Below are 23,337 nucleotides of genomic sequence, written 5' to 3'. Positions count from 1 at the left end.
AGCACTTTGATATAAACCTCCAATAATAACCATGAATAATGTGTAGGATATGAATGCCAAACGGTTGGTAAATAAACTCGGGTGTTTTCCAACCGAAGCAGAAAGTGTTATCTGAACGGATAACAAAATGGCCGCTCAAGTGTCTTCCAATGTGTGTCATTTCCATTGAAATGTATTATATTACTAGCAATCCAAACAATTACACTTATTACCATCAAAAGTCCTAATAATACAACCAAAAATAACCAGTGAAAAACAAATAAAACAAGCGTCCAATCACCAACGCGTTTTGCCCTTGGTACAATCCAGTACATTTTTCTGAGAAATAATTCAAAGAAAAATCAAACTCAAATAAGCGATCTTCACGCATCTCAACTGCTCCGATTCCAATTCTGAAACGATCCACGATCAAATTGTAAAGTATTCCTGACCAGTTACCATCATTTTGCACGGATCCCCATTTTAGAGTTGCGTTATGATAGAATATCTCAAATGTTATATTAAGCTGTTTTGTAATTCTTCAAGAATTAATATTTCAATGCCTTCGGTCGCTGAGATTACAAACGGAGGTAAATACATTACCTCAGTACGAATCGAACAATTCAATTTAGCGTAATTTGTAGTGTGTCGATATACATCCATGAGAAATTCACCTCTTGAGCAGGTATTTAGCAAGCGTAATATTGGTTGCCTACCACAATATTTTGCTTCTTTTGCGAATAAATCAAATACATATAACTCGAAAACGTCTTTTTCTGATGGAATCAAAAGTGTTGCAGAGTATTTTGATTGATTGTATGCAATTTCCAAAATTTTATATGCCATAGTCCAGGTATTAACTGTATTGTTAGGTGGATTTGTGTAAAATAAAATAAACTCCGCCGAGATATTATAGGATGACAAAAATTCCAGTTTCTCTAAATTGTCACTAAAGTCTTGCAGATTATCAATAAACATAAGGTAGATATGAGTTAGACGGAGATTTCTATAATAGTTTTTATAGATTCTATCTTTTGGTTCTTTTAAATCGCATCTTTTTACGCATATATCCACTGTATTCATTTTGTTTTGAGTTCCATTAGTGATTGCTAAACTAAACGAAGTTTTCTCAACGTTTTGCTGCAGTATATTTATTACATTAGTCATTATAGTATATCCATCAGTTTTGGTTATGTTGCAGTTTATGATAGTGATGAATTTCATGGTTTTTGCGATCTCGTGGGTTAAATTAATAAGACATTTACTTGCAGAAGAAATGTTTAATGAACTAGATGGAGTGAATATCGAATTATTGTCGCAGATTGTCATATTTACAATATTTAGAATTATCAAGTATTTTAAGAGTTGTGTTACGGCACACATGTTGAGAATTACTTTTTGTATTAACTAGTAACTAGTAAAAGTTGCTAAAAGTGCTAAATTAAACAAAAAATTATTTTTGTCGACACGAAAATTGAATAAGTGATGGCCGCAGCACAATATTTCCTGTTTTATGGTGTTTTATTAGTTAAATTATAGTTGTTAACCTAAAAATATTCAAAATACATTTAATAACGTGCAGTTTAGATAAAGTCTTTGTTTTCTTTGTGGAATACGTAATCCATATTATTAATTTTTATATATTAATATATTAAAACATAATAAATTACAATTTTTATTTGAGTTAGACATGTTTCGCCTCGAGAGTATCAAAATAACTAAATTGTTATTTTTGTATGGAACTGGATGTTTTGTGTGTATTAAGTATTTTTATCAGTTGTAGTGCGTGTGTGTGTGTGTGTTTTATGGCAAATGCATTTTGTTAAGTGGTTTAAATATTGAAAGAAAAACATAAAAACGCTACTTCAGATTCCGCTTCAATAGATTACTAAACACGTCATTAAATAAATTAAACTACAACACAGAATACAACACAATTATTCAAATTCAAGCACACAGAGAACAAATATACTATAAAATTTTAAAACAAATCTACAACAATAAATAGCACGAACACAACAAGTATAACCTCACTTTCACCACGTCAAGTGCAGGGCATCAACAACATCGTCAAACATCCAGGTACACTGAGGGCGGGTTTGGACGCTCCAGCTGGCAGCCCTAGCACCAAACTCGGGTGCAGAAGGCTAATAACCTACTCACCTAAATCAAACCTATTACTGAAACTTCAACTAAGCAAACCCGGACGGATAATACGAGGACGACCCTGGCTAATACTAAACACAAGATACGTTTCGGCTGCTGGAACGTGCAAACGTTATACGAGAGCTCCAAATTGCAGCAGGTAACTAAGGAATTTCTCAAATATAATCTACATATTTTAGGTATATCAGAAGTACGTTGGTTGGGGAAAGGAGAACATCCCACACAAGGTGGAGAACGACTACTTTTTAGTGGTAATGAATCTGGAAAACACGAAAGCGGTGTAGGATTTCTACTCAGTAAACATGCTAAAAAGAGTCTAATCTCATGGACACCAATAAACGAAAGAGTAATAACAGCAAGATTCTACACCAGGTTCAGAAAAGTAACTTTTATCAATGTTACGCCCCAACCAATAACGCTTCTAAAGAGGATAAAGATGAATTCTATGACATCCTCGAGAAAACTATAAAAGACGTAAACAGCGGTGACATAAAATTCTCATGGGCGACCTTAATGCGAAAGTAGGCGCTCAAAACGAAATTTGGAAGAAATTATGGGAAAAAACGGCGTTGGGCAGATTAACGAAAACGGCACATACTTCACACAGTTCTGCTCCAACGCGAACCTGGTAATAGGGGGTACGCTGTTCCCCCACAAACAGATTCACAAGACAACGTGGGTCTCGCCAGACAAAAAAACCCACAACCAAATCGATCATATCACAATCTCTAGGAAATGGAGATCGTCATTACTCGATGTGAGGAACAAGAGAGGTGCTGATGTAGCCAGTGACCACCACCTAATAGTTGGCACATTGAGAATAAAACTAGCAGTACCCAAGCAACCAGCCGATATGAAACGAATAAAACTAAATATAGAGAAGCTACGCATTCCACAAATAGCAAAATCCTTCAAGGAAAAAATGCAAGAGACAATAAACCAAAAATCAGCACAAAAATGGGAAAATATGGCCGACAACATCATTGAAGTCGCCAAAACAACAATTGGAGTGAAAAGCAGGCAAAGGAAAGAATGGATCAGCGAAAACACGTGGTTGCTGATAGAAGACCGAAAGAGGAAAAAACACCTGCTACTCCAAAATCTTTCGCAAGAATATAGGGCAGCGGCACAGGTAGAGTACACAGGCCTTTGCCAAAAGGTCAAAAGGGAAGCCAGAAGAGACAAACGCAGGTGGATAGATGATATTTGCAGACAAGCAGAAGAAGCAATGCTCAACAACAACTCGAGAGAACTTTACAACCTCACAAAGAAACTGGCCAATAAGTACTCTACACGCACACACTTCATTAAGTCAAAAAACGGCCGCCTGTTAGTTGAGTCAGACAAGCAGCTCGAAAGATGGAGGAACATTTCTCCGACATGCTCAGCGCAAACGAAACAATTAACTGGGAGCCAGAGAATAACAGGTAGACAACTGAACATTGACTCGAACCCGCCTTCAGTCGCGGAGATAACTGCAGCTATAAAGACGCTTAAGAACAACAAAGCAGCAGGAGCTGATAACGTTCCAGCGGAACTACTAAAGTAAACGCCACATGGATGGCAAATGAACTATACCACTGTATTAAGGAAGCATGGAACAACAACAAGATTCCGACCAAGTGGAAAGAAGGGCTAATCATCAAGCTTCCCAAAAAGGTAACTTGACCGAGTGTAACAACTGGCGTGGCATAACGCTATTAAACACAATTAATAAGATTATCGCGAAAATCGTCCAAACAAGATTAGCGGAAACTATAGAAAACACCCTGCGCCCGAACCAAGCAGGTTTTCGGCCGAATCGCTCATGCATCGATCATATCAATACCCTTCGTATAATTATCGAGCAATCAGTAGAATGGCGATCACCACTATTCATCGCCTTCATCGACTTTGAGAAAGCATTCGACAGCCTGAACCACGACGCTTTATGGAGGATCCTTAAGTCGCGAGGTGTACCAACAAAGATAATAAGCATCCTGCAAGAACTCTACACTGATGCAAACTGCAGTGTGTTACACAACAGTGAAAAAAGCGAAAGTTTTACGATACACAGAGGAGTAAAACAAGGATGTGTCATATCCCCATTACTATTTAACATCGCCTTAGACTACATACTAGCAAAGGTAGACCAGAACAGGGATGGGTTGCGCTGGACACTAACCTCGCACCTCAGCGACCTGGATTACGCCGACGACATCTGCCTGATGTCACATACGTTCGAAGGCGTGAGCCGACAGCTAACAACATTAGCAAGGGAGGCAAGTAAAATTGGCCTAAGAATAAATATTGCCAAAACAAAAGAAATGCGTATAAATACAAACAACACCTTAAAACTCCAAATAGATAATACGGAAATAGAAGAGGTCAAGGAATTCCTATATCTAGGAAGTATAATTGACATAAAAGGGGACCGACGCAGATATAAACAACAGAATAAAAGCCCAGCAATCCTTCAGAATGCTGAGCACAGTATGGAAGTCAAGCGTCTATACACTAAGAACAAAACTGCGCATATTCCGCACAAATGTAAAATCCACCCTTTTATATGGATGCGAAACATGGAGGTCAACGAGCTCAAGCACACACAAACTCCAAACCTTCATAAACAAGTGCTTGAGAATGATCTTGCGCATATTCTGGCCAATGACAATCTCCAACGATGAGTTGCACCGTCGATGTGATGAAACTCCCATTATAAATCAAATACGCAAGAGAAAATGGGGGTGGATTGGGCACATCTTGAGAAGAGACGCCGGAGATATCGCCAGAAATGCGCTAGAATGGAACCCACAGGGGAAGAGAAGGGTTGGTAGACCGGCCAATACCTGGCGAAGATCCACAATAGAGGAGCTCCGAAACCAAAATATGGGCTGGAACGAAGCAAAGGCGGTTGCCCGAAACAGAGTCCGTTGGAGGGCGCTTAGTGAGGCTCTATGCTCCACATAGGAGCCAAGAACATTATATATATATATACAAGCGCAGTTTTTCCTCTCTCCATCTCTTTATTCCCTACACACATACACACACATCTTCGCGTTTTCTGCGTGCTTCTCACATCTTTCCGCTTCCGCGCTGCGCGCTACTTGATTGTAATCGTAATCCTGCGTGCCTCGTTTGCCGCCGCCGCTTATACTTTGCGCATTTGTTGTTGTTGCGGGCGCGCGTCTTGCGGCATTTAAAATGTCGACACTGATGTTCCACATCAACAGCCGCCGACCGCCCCACGGTCGCGCGTATGCCGCTCGCAGGAGAATTAAGGACGATCTCGCCGGGTGGCGCAGCACGCAGCGCACAGCCTTAATGAAGGCGCGCGAGGCACGTGCATGAATGAATCAGAAATCAAGAGATTCAAGAGCTTTTGCAATACCACCGCCGCCGTCGCTTGTTGAAGCTTGTGTTTGTCGTGTACGCACTTCAAGGCGACACCAACGACCGCTGGCTGGAAAAAGACATCGCTTTGTCGGTTGTAATTACGCTCACAGAACAAACGTTCATGCTTTTGTTGAAATTTTAGATGAATTCTATTTAACTACCTACCTTCTTTTGCAAGAGCACAAGCGGTAAAAATGTGTTTACTTAAAACCATATTTAGACATAAAAGTTACATAAAATGTTTTATATTAGCAAAAGTGCTAATGAACCTAATGCTGCCTCATTCATTTAATGTGATATAATGTATTTTTGGTAATTTTCTTCATTTTTTATGTGATTCCAAATTGCTTGCAGGGAATAATAAACATTAAATAAAAATTATTTCAGGAAGAAGGTAATACTGAACAGATGTGCCACTCATCAAAATGTGTCTTAAACAACAATTAAAGTAGTACTTTTTATAGCTGTCATTTAACTGTCATACATACTTTTATAGACCAGAAACATTAATATATAAAACTCATTTTTTTTTTACTTTCATCTTTAAAGTGTCAATTTCCACGGTTTTGAGACGCAAAAAGTAGTATTTTATACACGAACGACCAAAGCCGTGACTAAAGTACTTTAGTCACAGGTTTTAGTCACAGGGTGAAACTTGCGCCAAGTACAACTAAGCACGCGGTTCACTTAGCGCAGCTCTTTTATACCTGCGTCCTACCCACACAAAGTGGTGGGGGAAAATGCGTCATTGGGATTCTGTAGTTAGTCTTGCCTAAGGTTATGTGATGCAGGTATGTAAACAAACATAGGAAATACCAAAAAGGAAAATCTAAAATGCCGTAGCAGATGTGTTCGTGGAGTGTGCCTCATTATACCCACGCCATCATGTACAAAGTGGGCATTGGGTCCAAGTATTCAATAATTCTCCTTTATCTCAAAATCATTTATTAAATTAAAAAGTAGCCCGAGCCCACACAGCAGAATAAAGCCATCACAATGCGCTTCGATTATAATTGAAGACCAGCCCTGTTTTAATATTTAACTCCATAAAGGCTTCTTTTTGTCTTAATTGTATTGCGGTTTATCTCGACGGCGGCGTTTTGTTAATTAATTATTGCCCCGAGACGCATCGCCGGCGTTCATTATACAGACAATGCAAACAATATCTACGAACTACAAGATCATAATAATCATAATAACGCGCTATAAAAGGAGTCGTCATAATTTGCCGTTTACGATGCGAGTTTGTGCTCAAAAAGTGCTTCGCCATTGTTGGGACAAACATGCGCCATTTTTGTTGCCTTTTGTAATTATTTCTAGCGTTGCCCGATGCGCGATGAATGCCAATTTTCATACGCAAAGGATACGTTTAATAGCACATGTTAAAATTATTACAATGTTTGTGTTGAATATTTCAAGAGTTGTACATGCAAAAACATGATGGTTTTAATTCTGTCTGTTTATCTACTGTAATATGTCGTAAAATGTTTTATTTCTTGCTTTTTGAGTACTTTTACACATGTCAATAACTTGGCAGCAAGAAAAATTACATACAAATCAAAAAAATTTATATTTTTAACCTCAATTACAAGTTTTACTTGTATTAAACTAAAAGTATTAGTTTACAGATGGCGCTGGTAACATAGTTTTTGTGAAATTTAAAGTTTCAACCGGTTCCAACGCTTCGGATGCCATTTATTAGCGCGCTAGGTGGTTGCCAAGTGTGTCCGTGACCCTCAGGATGGAAATTTCGAGTCCTGCGTGTCGAGGTGGCAGGATGAAAGGACGGGTTTCACTCGCATGCACACGCGACGCGAATTAATGCCGCATTAAAGTTTACGAGGGGTACTTTGCCCTCCTCGAAAGTTGCCCAAATATCATTCCACCGCACCGTGCTCTTGTCGCCCTGCTGGCCACCTTTCATCTCATCATCTCGGTTTACATCTGGCGATCCAGCGTGATGCAGAAGAAGAAAACCAGCGAGTGCTGGATGTTGACTCACAACTCCAACTCTTTGGTGCCCAGGTCATGTGAAACATGTCATTTGGATATAGAGTTGCGTTCCACCAGCGGAACCTGCAAGTTTATTATAAACGAGTGCCGCCGGATATGGAGATGAAGTGCTGGCAGTTGTAGGTGCACAAATGTTTGGTGTATGTTGGGTTGCGTGCAAAACAGCGTGAGGGTAATCGGAATGTCGCTCATTAAAAGAAGACGCTCGTTCCGGCACGAGTTGGACATAACCCAACATGTCCAAAAACGTGTCTGACGTTTGTCCAAACATCAACCTCACGTTATGACTGAGACGGGCGGAATTTTTGTAATGTGGGTTGCCTGGGATGTAAAACCACCAACCGCAAGTGATGCTTTTAAAAGTCAAACAGCTTCGGACTTTGGAATTTGTTGATTCAACCTGCTTGCAAGCTAGTTCGTCCTTTTAGGTTAATTACAGGTTAATTACACCAGGATGAGCTGCACACGTCCTTTTGATTTGTGCACGCCAGCAATATTAATCCTACGCTAGCGTGATATTGTAAAAGTGTTTGCATATTCAAAAATGTATTTTTAGTGGATATGAAATATTTATGAATGTTTACAGAATGTAAATAATTTTCAAACCTTTTAAACGCATCTAAAATTTATGCTGCTTGATACACACCTTACTTTAGAGTGGTTGTAATATTGGTTGCCTATATTAAATCACCGAATTTGTTTAGAAATTCAGTTTAAATATACATTGACATTTTTATAGCTACTTAGTTATTCGATCGCCGCTAGACGTCCAGACTGATTCAGAAAAGAACCCTGCTCGCACATTAAGTCGTAACTTGTGCATATACACACAATAATGCATAAACAATAGCCAGCGCAGCATATTGTGCACCTTTATAGTTTGGCACGCCGTAAACCCGCAACGACACTTATAAATTTTACTAGTTTACGCTACTCGTAAAATATTTAATGTTAGATGCGTTAGCTGCGATCGTTTGTTTCCCATGTTAGGATATGCGCTGGATTACCATCGTACCAACCACAGATCTGCATGATAACTCTAATCCGATTGTTAGTTTTTTTGCAGGTTTTTATGATTTAAAAAAAAATGTAATAAAACGTACACATCGCGATTGCAAAGAACATGAAACAAGCTATACATAATTTGACTCACAAAGCTAAAAAATTCGATTAAAAAATTCCGGTCGCAATTTTTTTTCCATCGCGTTTCTAAAATGTTGCTTTCAAATATTTTTCTTGGACCCCTGCGAAACGAGTGATCTATTCATGCTGGGACCCTATGCGTGGTCTTTGGCCAAGGGCGCAAAAAGGAAGGAAGCGACGACAAGCACGCTGAGCACGAAAAGAATTCATCAAAGTTTTTTTTTATGAATGAATAATTATGAGTGTCAGAGCGAGGGTGGTATCCCCGCGCATCTTTAATTAACATTTCCGGGGTGCATACTCGTTGGACGTAAAGAATTTTAAACTTAATCTCTAATAATATCTCTTAGAATTACACTAAAATGTTTTATTTTGATTTTTAATCAAAAAGTGTGATTAGATAAACAAAAAATACACTCAGAAGAGAAGAATAGTGCAAATTACAAACGTAAAAAATACGGCAAGAAAGAAAGAGAAAAGGAAAAAGCTTCTTGCGTTTGATTAAGATTGATTATCGCAGGCGGCGCGAGTTTTCCCATCGGGTCAGCACATAGGAAAGCATCGTTGCGTTTAATTCGTTTAAGTGTTGCAAAAGAAATGGCACGTGTCGTTCGGTGTTAGGAATTTACTTCATTTTTGTGTTTGGATTTTTCAAATCTACGAAAACAAAATAAATAACACTAAAATCATAATAATAGTGTAATAGTAAGGTTAGAGGAAGGTAATACATGTTGTGGAATGTAGATGGCACCACAAATAGCTATTTCAACCCAGATAAGAGTAAAATTATTTATAATTCTATTATAATAATTAAGCAGCATTCGCCGGGTCATTTGAATTTATGAACGCGCATTTCATACCTTCGTTATTATTAGGTTTATGTTTTAATATCCATTTGGAATGCATGTAAAAAATAGTGCATAAAACCCGAGTTGAACATAATCAAACATGTAATACGAAATGTAAAACATTAATGCCTCAAACATAAAACACTCACATTTAGATCTAGAGATAAACATGAAGTCAATCCAAATTACACCAAGTGTTTCAAGAAATTTTTATGTAAAAATTATTATATAACCTAAGTCCATAACCTAAAACAATTCTGTAGGTCTGTAAGTTTGAATTAAAAGTTTTATTTCATTCAAGTTGAACTTACATATATGATTTGATTTTACTTCATGCAATGAATAATTTATTACACTAGTTCTTCTTGCCAGAAATACGAGCGAAAGAAGAATCGATATAATACTCGAATTGTAGTAAATGAATACGTGGAAATCCGTTCAACCGTGCCTCGTCTCAACGTTAACGATAGCGCCGATTTGCGCGATTGGAAGGATTCGAGGAAAATGAAGAAAATTGAAATGACATCTCCATTTAATGCACTTCTTTGTGAGTGCGAATGTGAGTCGTGTGTCTAGCTGTCTATGTGTTGGAGATAAGGAGGTGCAACGCGGGCTGGAATGCTAAATGCACGCTTCGTGCACTTCGAATTCGGCAATTCGGCAAATCGGCGGATTGAAACAAAAGAACGTCGTAAAAGTTGCATACGACTGAGTTGTGCGCGGATAAAAAGATAAAACACAAAGAAGTTTACAGTCAAACACACCAAGCATCTAAACATCATGAAGAAAACATAACCAAACTTAATTTAAAATGTCAACATTTTAAAATTTTTCAACATTTTAGTATTGATTTTAATATTATTAAAACATAAAAATAAAATGCATGCGGATGCACATACTGTATACACTTATTTACGTGTTAAACTTTGTAAAATATGCGCCATGTTGGTAACTTCCATATTGTCTCATCTCCATCGGCGAGTAAATGATACAGAACTACTTGAATCCCCAGTCATGCACAAACTTTCCAGCACTCAACCTAAAATGCACAAAATAAAAACAAAAGTACAATACGTTTACGAAAATCGACATTAACCTAAAATATTTTTGTACTTCCACCAACATCTGCCATCTATCTTTGATAACTTGAAGTACTTATCCACCAATCTATTATATTATCCCGCTTTTTATGCAAATATTAAATTTCGACATCAATAAAATTTAATCGTTGTATTAAATCAAACAATAAATATTATTGAAACTAGATGAGCGCGAACAATACAATATATTTAATTATCTCAACGATCCGCGCTGTAAGCCATTCATTAGCAATCTGTTGATCATACGAGCATGCGATAACGAGTAATGCGCTGCTGATGATGAATTTGCATTCGGTTTGAATCCTGCTATTACATTCACAATTACAACTCAAAGCATTTTCAATCTGCAATGCAGTGATAACACCAACATAGTATCAATTTTTCAACGCTTCACACTGCTGTGAATAATATAATATAATATAAATTAAACCGCGTGTATTATTTTCATTTTCATCAGGGAAGTTCATCGTTGTCATGGGGAAGTTTTTCATTATGAACGTATTTGTCCAATTAATTTGGCTGCTTTCATTTGCTAATTGCATTTATCGAAATGGAAAGAAAAATATGTATAATTTTTATTTCATTTTCTGCCTGTATGAGAACTGAATAAAAACAAAATATGTTAATTAATTGAATTGTGCATTGTGAAAAACATACGATGTAAAAATATTAATATTTAAAAATGTTATTATAAACAAGCAAAACGAAAAAATATGTTTTTTTACATGTATAAAATAAAAATAAATCGGAAAATTTGTTGGAAAGCGCATAACTCAACAACGCCAAGACCAATTTAGCCAATTCTTTTTTTAAAATGTTTGTTCAAGTTCAAGGATGGTTTTTACGGCAAGAAAAATTCGAATAATTGCCGGGAAAACCCCAAAGGCAGCCATTTTCTATAGGATAAAAGTTGGCATTGAGATTCAATCATAGTTATAGTAAAATAGTTGAATCCGAGATGGCGCGCTGAAGTGCATTATTAGCAATTCTTTATATTATTAATTTCTTTAAAATAAAATTGCGAATCTTATTGATAAAATTGATACAAGAACACGAGAGGAAAAACAAATTACACTTTTATTAAACACTACCGGGACGAAGTCGCAGGCAAAAGCTAGTTGACAATAAATTTTTAAAATTTAAAATCCGTTGCAGCTAATAATTTAAGCTAATTTAACTTTCTCTGGCTGATTTGAGAAAAAAATAATATTTTTTTATGCTGGCGATTACACAAATAGAATTGTTTTTCCATAAAAACCAATCAAAATTGAATCAAAATATCTGAATGTTTCACGCAACCCTGTTTCCTCAATTATTAAAGTAAATATTTATAAAATGTGCGTCAACATGTGCTTGCACACATCATGCATGTGCTACTCTGTTGTCACTGGCTTTGGCGCGTCGAGTTTTTTAATTTAATTACGCCGTGGGCGCGCCTCGCCACATTGAACTAATTTTTTACGGTCTCATGTCGGCGAGCATGTCTTCATTACGCCCTGCGTTCGTTACACATTCATTGCGGCGTGTTTCGTTTGGCCCATCGCGCAAAAATGTAACACACTCAAAAACTACCACGGCGTCGTCCACGCAGCCAGCGACTTAATACGATTTGCACTTGTTTTCTATTTGTTCAATTTGTCGCTGTCGACCGAAATGAAACGCAAACAGTATGCAAATTATTGAGTTTAATCGAATTGTCTATGCTGGAATATAAAAAAGGGCTTAGCAAGGCGAAAAACATTATTGTGCTAAAGCAATTAAGGCGAAATGATGGAATTGAAAATGGACGCAAATTGAATTTAATCTTGTTATGACACAAACATTTTGATTAAAATTGTATAAAAATGAATAACAATGAGTTGGAAATTATCTAGTAAATTATTAGAGAGCACCACTTGCAATACTGATATTAGTTGAATTACAGGACTCAAGGATAATAAGTTGAGTTTCAAAATTTTAGAGAACTCTATTATATTTTGCTACTGTGCGAAAGCTTCTAAAATTTCAAGTATAGATGTCGCTTCAAGTCCAGTTTTCACGTTTTTATCGATTTCCCGTCTGTTTGAAAGCTATCATCGTACGCAGTCGTGCAGTCTCGTGGAAAACTCGATATCGCGCGTGTGCGCGGTTTTCCCACCGGTCGTAACGCCGACGGTAGCTTACCCCGTCGCAACGCTTTCCGCAAGCTCCCGGCTGACTTGCGGAGGCTCGTGTCTCGTGTGTAACGCGACGCTGAAACGCTCAGCACAAACAACATCCAAAACATCCCCTAATTCAGTGCAGCAACCACTCCAACTCATAATACTAGTAATAACATAGTCTAACAATATAAGTGCGGTGTATTAGACTAAAATGTGAATAGACCAAGAAAGTGTTGTGTCCTGCTCTAAAATCAACCCTTAAAAGCTCAATACATTAAAATGGTATGGTTATAGACCGATAAAAATAACAATTTCAAATATTTGAGATTTTTTCTGTTTGGGGTGGAAATATAAGTGTGAAAAGTGTAAAAAAATTAGAAGGGTGGTTTTTCTCAATGAATACATAATGGGCCGAGACGAACGGTGCGCTAATGGCAGCGCATCGAGCACTGTTTCAACCATTGAACAAATGTATGTAGATACATAGCAAGAAATTAAACATTCGTTAGATTAATTGATCGATAACTGTAAAAACACTGGCGACCTTGACAAAGTTGGAAATAGTTGGCTCACGAACAGCAAACAACTGCAAGTAAGTATAGTATACATTTTCAACCCTTAAAACATAAAACCTAATTATTTGACATTTTTGTTACGCGTATTAGAGTAAAATACCACAGTAAAGTTTAAAAAAATAAATCAATGCGCTCTGGGAGCACGTAGTTGGTGGTTTGTGTTTCGTCATGCTTTCAATTTACTAGCGGCGCTTTCTGCTTCTGTCTTGTTTTGCTTTCGCTTCCTTTTTCTGTTTTCGTAGGCGCGTGTTTTTTCCACGGCGCTTAGTTCCTGCTTAGTTTGTGGTTCACGGAAAGTCGTAAAAATATGCCGCATGGTGTGTGCGTGACTGCCATGCACAGTTGCACACAGCGAGCATTATCAGCAGGAGTGGTGTATTAGGGGTGCGGGTAAATGCCGCATATTGCTACCCTTTTGCATTCCACAGGAAAAAACATCGCACAAATAATTGGAAGCGTTTAAAATTTACAAATCTGAAAAAAAATCAATGTTTGAGTTGCGGTACACATACCGAACACAAGAATTATGCTATTTTTGTTGGATTATCATTACTATAGCAACGCATTAAATATAATTGGGGATAATAGCACAAATCAGATTTGTAGGACAAATAGGCAGCTGTGGAAGCAAACAGAAGTATTGACATAACCTTAAAAGTGCAGAATAAGGTTACGAATGCTCTAATCTAATTTACAAACATTTGTTAGGTTTGTATACATAGAGAAAACCTAAAATTACAAATTACAAATCGATTTCACCATTTCCATCGATTTCCGCACGAAATAAACAAACTACCAGAACTATTAATATCGCGTTCATCATCACTTTTCGTTTGTAGGTTGATAGTTTATCGATTCGTACAGTTTCAACGATTTTCTGCTTGGTTTCCGCACGTCAATGCTAATGAAAAGATCATGCGCATCCTTAGAAAGAAAATAAACAAACATTCACGTTTCAGTCTCATTCGTTATATGTACTGCGTATACTTATTTGATACAATCTATTTTAATGATGTAATTTTATTTGCGTAACATTAAACATTGATAAATTTTTGAGATTGTTATTTTTATTGTGAAAACAATTGCTATCAAAATCTTAATCACCAATTACTCCAGTGTCTGGTGCATATATTTTTTGACGGCCGTGACCTTATCACATGTCCCCTTTTACTTGTTAGGTGATAACTGATAACGTATTCAGCTGTTAACTGTTTCACGGTGCCACTGCGTGTGCAGGCGCGGATATGGATTAAGGACTCTTGTCCTCTCATGAGTGGATATAAATTATGGCATCTGTTCATAACAGGCAAAAACCACACGTGAAGTCTGTGAATTATTAATTTGAGGTTATGTATAGGTTCAAATGAGTTTAGAAGTGAAAGTTGTTGATATGCAATTACAATACTGCTTAAATAATAAATTATACAGTAACTAATGGTTAATTGAAGGGTGGACACGATGATGCTAATCGTTAATTAATTATTTAATACTATTACATTTACTTAGGTGCAGTTAGTCGTGTGTTATATATATATACGTGATTTTAATAGCGCCATCTCATTGTGAATTATGTAACTATAAGTATAATTAAATTGTCATAACAACTTTAATCTTTTATTTTACACTTTTCAAGTTATATTTTTGCAATAAAAAGTATCCAATTTCATTTTCCTTATTCAAAAATATTTCTGTACCAAAATTTATCAAAATTGTTTGAGTAGTATTCGTGTGAAAGCATAACAAACATACAAATTCATATCCGTATTTAAAATGTCAGTTAGGATTCTCATATAAGCAAAAAATTACGCAATGTGCTAAAAACAGATGTAAATAAATGCAAGGTGATAGGTCATGGAATTTCTGATAAGGATTAAAAAATTGCATGCCAATAATTATCATATTGCATCATAATTTTGATATAATTAGACTTAACTTTAATTGACGTGCATATCAAAATCATTGAAATTTTAAATTTGCGATTAAAGTATGTAGTAGGAAATTAATTTATCAATGGATTAATTTTTCCTTTTTAAGTTTTTGTAAATTTTAAGTTTCAAAACACAAACTAGATTTGCACTGCTCGCAAATAGTAAACACAAGTCGGATGTCAAACGATTCGAGTCACTTAAATATAAATTCACGCACACACACCGCCGCCACACGTCACAATGTCCTTGATAACACGCAAAAATGATACACGGTCGTCTCTCGTAACATCTCACAACTTACAACCGGCTGATTCCTTGATAGCCGTAATGACTTTCTTAAATTACATATTAGTTCAACGTTCATAGTGTATAATAATATAATTAGTTTCCATTCTGTTTGTGTTATGCCGCAGTTACATTTTTCTAGTGCTGGCAGATGAGAGTCATTTGTCTAGCGCACGTTTGCAACTCACGTGCGATTTGTTTCCCCACTTTGCATTTGTTTGCATGCGTGCAAAAACAAGCACGTAACGCATTATCAATTCGACGACACACCGAAAGTGCGCTCGCCAAATGTGCGTCGTCAGCCCGAGCCCGACACGATGAGTTGCGATGAGTGTGATTACGACCGGGCTTACTATATGCCGAGTAACGAGTACCGCAACGCGAAATCATGTGCTCGTCCGCGTTCGCAATCAGTAGGGTCCGGGACACGCGGCCAAAAACTATTCGGGCAATTGTTTTTCCGAATTGAACATTAACAAGTCACAACGACTCCAATTTTCTCTCGGCGATAAGAATATTCACGAACAAAAAACTATTTATTTAATATCAACAAAACAAAATATAAAATTTCGTTTTTATTTTACAGATTTTAAAATAAAAGTGTGTGCGACTTGACACTCACGCGTCGAGGACTTTGCTTCAGTGTAAAAGTGAATAAAAATTGTTTAAAATCATGGATGGAATTAGCTGGGACTGGGCGATGGGCGGCGTGAATAAGACGGTGCCGCGCAATGCAGGACCCGAGTGCGCCGAGTTCTTGGATCCGACGTATCGGCTCATCGAAACCGCAATTGTTCTTGTCGCCATGGTACTCACGTTTGTGTGGAGCTACCGCAGGATCAAATTGCCCACGCCGACTTCGTATGGTGCGCGGCGTGACCGCGGGGGGCGGCGCACTCTTCTTGTCCTTATGTCGCTCATCTGGGGCATGGAGATTGGCTACAAGTTCTCCTCAAGGACTGTGATATACTTGTTGAATCCTTGTCACGTTACAACTGCACTACAGGTAAGTCAAAGCGTTTTTCATCATCAACGTTGATTTTATATTCTTTGAATCTGTTAAATGTCGATTCTGACAATAAAATTCACAATTATATTTTTTTAAATAAGAAATGTTAAAAATGCATTTAGCGCCATCTGGATTTGAATTATATAACTAAAAGTATGCTTGAATTTCCATAACAAATTTCATTGCTTATTTAAAGCCGTTTTTGTGATATTTTTGCAACAAAAAGTAGTTTATCTTCTTTTCCTTTCTTAAAACTATATTCTATGCTAAAATTTAATACAATTAATGCAGTGGTTTATGCGTGAAAGCGTTACAAACAAACAAACTCGCTGTTTCATCTATAATATTACTCAGTATTAATAAAGGTGAGCCAAAAGTTGTTGCAGGCATTTAGTACCTTCACAAGATAGTTTTACGACGGCCCAATTATAATAGTAGATAATTACATTGGTTTATTGTCGCTTTCATCACATTTTCGTACGTAGCGCACATAAATTGAACGTAGACAAGCCGGTGCCAAAAAAAGTTTGCTCTGCCGCCGCCACCATGGCCGCTAAGCTGCAAAGGTGAATTATTTATGGTGACTCAAGGTATTAAACGCGTTTTACTACACGCTTACGTGCGCTATTTTCGGCTGGCGTGCGTCCGACGCACGGAATTGCGATTTCGTCGTGTTTTGAGTTTTTCGCAACGGGTCTAATGGATTTTCTCATTTATCAACACAATATCTAAGATTTCGTGAGAAAAACATGTGTTTCTGAAATTTTAATGATTTTGTAATTCAATAACATTCGTTTCGTAATGAAATGATAATACACTTTTGTTTTAATGATGTCGGTCGGTAATTCCGCAAGGTTTTGTATTACACGTTGTTTCTTGCGGTTTCCCAACGAGATTCAACCCCCAGTGTGCGTCTTTACTCACCCAACCTGAAAGGTTTCTTCGTCGAGCGAGTTTCGCGCTGTTTGCATATTTTAAAAGCATTAAAATTCACTTCTATGAATTTCATCATTTAAAATTCAGCTTGTCGGCCATTTTGCGGAATTTCCCTAATTGTCAGAGTTTCAAAGTGTGTTTCAAAGTGATTTGATTGTATAATGCGCTCGATTAGGGGAAAATTACTTACGTTAAGATTCAGAAAATTATCATCTTAAAAATTACAATTTCTAATCACCTTCACAGTATTTCCACACAAAAATTAATTATATTTTATTACTTGGTTAATTGCATCAAGTTTTCGATATGTAAATACGCAAAACTTTATTCATTATAAAGTAAAAAAATATTAATGAAAAAAGTTATCTCCAAAAGACATCTATCTGACATTTGTTGACTTAATACTGCATCGGCCGTAACTAATGAAATTTCGCCTCAATCCATGTCAAAAACGAAGACCTATATCAAGATAAAGTGGGAGTACGGGCGGTACATTCGATAAGTGGAAACGGAAATGAAAGTACGACTGGAAATCGAAGTCAAGTGGGCTTGAGACTCCTTCAAGTCTAATCAGAAAATGATGAAAATCCGACAAGCATGACGCAAATTTATTCATGACGAATCAATGCATGACTAATAATCCATGCGAAAACAATTTTTTTCACGACATTTTATTACCAATTTACGCACAGATTTATTTTATATAAAGGGTAGTTAATTAACGTAGTCTGTTCATATTTTCGCATCCAGTATCTAATAAATCAGCGGTTTATCCTCCAATTTCGACTCCTAAATGCCATAAAGTGGTGTGAACCGAAAGTAAAACGTAATAAGCTGAGCAGCCTCCGCGTGGCGAAGGCGCTCGTAAATACGGGAATATGAGAAATATCGCATTGGTAGTCCTATCCGATCCGATCTTCAAACACGGCGCGGCCCAACGAGTGCACGCGTTTATTAGGAATTGATTGTAAAATCAATAGAACACACGAATCGCACGGCAAGGACATACGAATGTAATCAAAATGAATAATTTATCAGTTTCTGTTTTTGATACGAGCTGTGTTCACACTTGAAAGTCGCTCAAATTATAATTGTAAAAATTTCCACACGTAAATTAACTTCGTTTTTGTCGTAAAATAAGTTTATGTCTCAATTACCGGCGTCAAGCATTGTTACATTTTTGTTCGATAATTTTTATGCTCCACATTAATATTATTTATATTCATGGCGGTTAGCGGGCGAATGAAAAATTGCTAAGTGTAAAATGTTTACGATTATGTTCGTAATTTCGAAAATTATTATTTACTTTTTCTCATTTCCACTTCACTGAATGTGAGGGTGTAGATGCGTTAAATTTAACACTCGCTGAGTTTTACGACGCCCGCACGTTATAAATACATTCGTGCGAAAATGTGTGAATGCCAGGACACTTATAGTCGAAATAATGGTATAAATAGAAGGGAAAATCAGCGAGTGTAAAATGCAAATTTATTAAACTTAAAAATAGCATTGTGCGATCAATATAGCTGAAGGTGAGAACAAATGAAAGCGTCAGTCTCTTAAAAAATAATCAATTTTATTTTTTCACTTAATAACAAAGTGAGACGTATCGCTATCTGGTGGAAAATATAAATGTTTATTTCTCCGATGTTATTCAAGCAAATTTCGCAGCTATTGATTTTTGATTTCTGAATTCCAATTGAGTTTCTTCCATTGAAAAAGTTCTGACAGTTGAAACAAAATTAATTCCATTTATGAAAGAACTCTCCCCTTGAATTCGTCCACCCCAGCTGAAAAATATGTGCTGTGGTCTTCAGAATCCAAGTACATAGTAAACTTTTACAAGGCGGTAGCAAAGTGTCAAGTCTCAACTTAAGGCGGCAAAAGTTTACAACCATCGCAATGCTTTGCAAAAAAACTTTAAGAAAGATATAAACGAAGTACAATCTTACACAAAAGTGAACTTAATTTGCTTTAAATATATAAAACTCAGGCAATGTACATGTGTCAATAAATGTATTTTCTGTTTCACAGATTTATTTGTTAGCAGCATCACCGAATAAAATGGTCACCGCTGTGTTTCGGTTTCATTTAAATCTACTCAATGGCCCACTGCTTGCATTCCTCTTTCCCGAAACAGATTCGCGCATCGTAAGTATTACATAACCTATATTCACATTTTAACCTATCTTACCGCATAAGAAAACAAACTTTTCAACTGACTAAGCGATTTCGCCTTGATTCGTTTTCTGATGACAAATTACCCTTCCTGTAAAACTCCATGTTTCATGATAAATGATCCAGAAACGCCTTGAATGGGTTCTGGTGCCTTTTATGCATGATCCTAATCTTTAAGAAGACAAATCTGTGAATAGGGATTTTGAAGTGGAGTGATTTTGTGCTTGCAGCTACCGTTGGAGGCTGCCATCTATTGGATTCAACACGGAATGATGTGTGTCGTGCCTTATTATCTACTGCGTCTCGGAGGTATATTTATATTTGCCAAAATAAAAATCTCTTCTTATTTAATATTGCATTAATTTCTTATAGGAGTGTACAATGTTGAGGAGTTCTCCGACTTCAGTTGGAATGTTTTGAGTTATTCCATCAACATAATCTATCATTTTGCTCTCTTGCAAGTCTTTGCCATTGTGAGTATAAAATTTAACCTAAAAACCTGAAAAATCTAATGCGTTGTGATTTATTTGTAGCCAACTGAAGTTAACCTCAATCACATGATCTGCCCAGCCATCTTGGATCCATTCGGTGGTCCTTATTATCGCATAGCCGCTTTCTTTCACCAGGCCATTTTGTGCCCGTTGCTGTGCAAGCTTTTCATCGTCGTGTCGGCGTTCTTCCTCACCAAGTTCCGCCCGACGAAAGTCAAGCAAACGTTGTGTTGCGAAGTGGCTGCTCCCAACTCAAACGGAGACACTAGCGAGATGAGTAATCATCTGCATCGCGACTAAAAAGTCCTTAGACTAGTTCTAGATAGGCCTAGACATAGACCTAAACCTAGACAACCACTGAAGAGGCAAATGAACAAAACTTTTTGATGAGAAATGCAAACCGTTTGCTATAATTTTAAGTTTTACCAAAGATACAAGTTTGCTTAGCAAAAAAACCTAGAAAACTAGCTACAAACCAAATAAATAACCTCAAAGTTTACATTTTAATAAGCAGTTTGCGTTTGAAATTATTAAGCATTAGTTTGACTGAGCATATTTTAATTAAACAATTGGAAATTGTTTCTTTAAAAACAAATATTTGCGAGTAGATAACTCTTAGTGAAAATGCAATAAAACGAGACGAGAGCCTTCTTAGTCGTCCTAAGTAATATAGAAGAAAAAAAGTCATTAAATTTAAATTTAAACTAAAAAAAAATTAAAACATTGGAAAGTTAACTTGTAGAGAAAATATAAATTAAAATGTCAATTCATTATGATTAATATCGCTTTGTTAATCGTAATAAAACGATAATAAGCTTAACTAATTCGGATAAAATTGAGAATTTAAAAGGACGAGAAATGATAAGCTCAAAAAATCAATTAAAACAAAAGAGCATACCAAATTAAAACGTTGTTTAACATATAAGTTGTTAAGTTATTAGTTATATCGAACTTTGTTGGTTGTTAATAATCGTTTGAATGTTAAAACTCACGGTTTTGTAGATGCTCAAGCAAAATCATTAGATAATCATTCCATGAAAATGTCGCATTCGACGACAAAGAATGAATCAATATCATTATGATCAATGATTCCATGTCGAAACATTCCATTACAACACTTTGGTTCTATTTATGATCGTGTTCAATGTTAACGACACGTGTAAGCAGTACTTACTTGCTAATGAAAACAATAACATAATTATGTATTGTAGTCGAACGCAATTAGCGTAGCAACGATCGAAGCGATGATAACGAGTAGACGACGATTAGATAATTTTGGGGACATTATAGGTCATGCGAAGTTGGTTGAGATTTGAGGAAACTATACAAAAAATAAAAACAAAATAGTAGTGAGAGTAATTTCTAGATAGGTAACTAGATGCGAATATTAAAAATTGAATTGATTGCCATCAAGCCAGAAAAGTGTATTTATAACCAAATCTTACAAATCTTAACCTCTGAAGTCACTTTTGAGGTTAAGTATTAAATTCTGGCCGAGCTTCTAAGGAATAACGTTGTTAACTTTGCTGAAAGTAGAATGAAAATGGTTGCGAGAAAGTTTCGAAGGCAAACACTGCAAATACACATAGTAATAATAAACAAACATAAAGTCCATTGATAGTTCTATGATGTACAATTATTACACAATGCGTAGCGCTAAGAATTTGCAGTCAAAGACGAAGAATAATAATTTTTGTATTCGAAAGTAGATGTAGCAGAGAATCGATGTAGTTATGTATAATTCCAACAATCCTCTAATATGCCTAATGTCCAAACTACAACCTTGAACTTGTGTTGGCGTTTTCTTGTGTTGTACAATATTGTCTAAGCAGTTGTTTGATATCTACAAGTTTTTACATTCGATGTAAACCCAAGCAGCGTTTATCAAAACAAATACTACTTATTCAAAACGAATCTACTACAATGCAATGCGTTCGAATCTCGCTTGTTGTACACATTACATTCTATCACCAAAGAGTTGTAAAATTGTATATTAATTAAATAAAAATTACTTATCAAAAGTTATTTCAAATTTTTAAACGGCACATTTTGAAATGTGTGTGCATGGTTGCCTCCATAATTTTAACTTAACTTGGATTTGCTGTATGTTGGGTTGCCTATAATAACTTGTTGTAATGAAAATATTTTTATATTTTTCATAAATCTTGATTTATTGTGGTGTTAAGTTGATTAATATAAATTAATTAAATTAAATATAACAAATGCAAGTTCTTAATAGTTGATTGTATGCTTTGGTGATGAGATTAAAATTCGAAATAAAGTATCGAGGCAAGTGTAAGTAGCGCCACCAAACGTAAACAAACGAAGCGCGCCCGGAACGCGCCAGGATTGGTTCGCGCAGGTAAATCAATAAAAATAAAGTAGATGTAGCAGAGAATCGATGTAGTTATGTATAATTCCAACAATCCTCTAATATGCCTAATGTCCAAACTTCAACCTTGAACTTGTGTTGGCGTTTTCTTGTGTTGTACAATATTGTCTAAGCAGTTGTTTGATATCTACAAGTTTTTACATTCGATGTAAACCCAAGCAGCGTTTATCAAAACAAATACTACTTATTCAAAACGAATCTACTACAATGCAATGCGTTCGAATCTCGCTTGTTGTACACATTACATTCTATCACCAAAGAGTTGTAAAATTGTATATTAATTAAATAAAAATTACTTATCAAAAGTTATTTCAAATTTTTAAACGGCACATTTTGAAATGTGTATGCGTAGTTGCCTCCGTAATTTTAGCTTAGATTTGCTGTATGTTGGGTTGCCTATAGTAACTTGTTGTAATGAAAATATTTCTTAAACTTTTTCATAAATCTTGAATCACTGCTGGGTTAAGTTGATTGTTATAAATTAATTAAATTAAATATACTATATGCACGTTTTCAATATCTGATTTTATGCTTTATTGATGAGATTAAAATTCGAAATAAAATAACGAGGCAAGTGTAAGTAGCGCCACCAAACGTAAACAAACGAAGCGCGCCCGGAACGCGCCAGGATTGGTTCGTGCAGGTAAATCAATAAAAATAAACATCATGGCGACGCAGGCAGCCGCGTAGTCGCGAGTGTGTGTTGCGAGCGTGCGTGCATCTGAGAGGTGCAGTGCATCCGTGCGCGTTTTGCCGAAACCGCGTTGACCAGCGGCGA

At 36.4% G+C, this 23,337-nt stretch overlaps 1 protein-coding gene across 1 annotated transcript; it reads left to right on the top strand.

The window, feature by feature from the left end:
* Positions 1 to 12,733: 12,733 nt before the first annotated feature.
* On the top strand, positions 12,734 to 22,192 carry LOC135802082 (transmembrane protein 164-like). The gene is made up of 6 exons (XM_065315610.1): positions 12,734 to 13,357; positions 16,140 to 16,559; positions 19,533 to 19,649; positions 19,907 to 19,985; positions 20,049 to 20,149; positions 20,210 to 22,192. The coding sequence occupies exons 2-6, from the start codon at positions 16,227 to 16,229 to the stop codon at positions 20,465 to 20,467; spliced, it is 888 nt and encodes a 295-aa protein (XP_065171682.1). The 5' UTR covers positions 12,734 to 13,357; positions 16,140 to 16,226; the 3' UTR covers positions 20,468 to 22,192.
* The last annotated feature ends 1,145 nt before the right edge of the window (positions 22,193 to 23,337 follow it).

This window comes from Atheta coriaria, unplaced genomic scaffold (genome assembly GCF_025399875.1).
Source record: "Atheta coriaria isolate IRGN ID8LTWV9N9 unplaced genomic scaffold, Caltech_Dcor_3.1 hic_scaffold_15_pilon, whole genome shotgun sequence".
In the NCBI taxonomy this organism is placed as follows: Eukaryota; Metazoa; Arthropoda; class Insecta; order Coleoptera; family Staphylinidae; genus Dalotia; species Dalotia coriaria.
The sequence above is the reverse complement of the archived record's forward strand: the minus strand, read 5'-3'. Positions and strand labels throughout refer to the sequence as shown.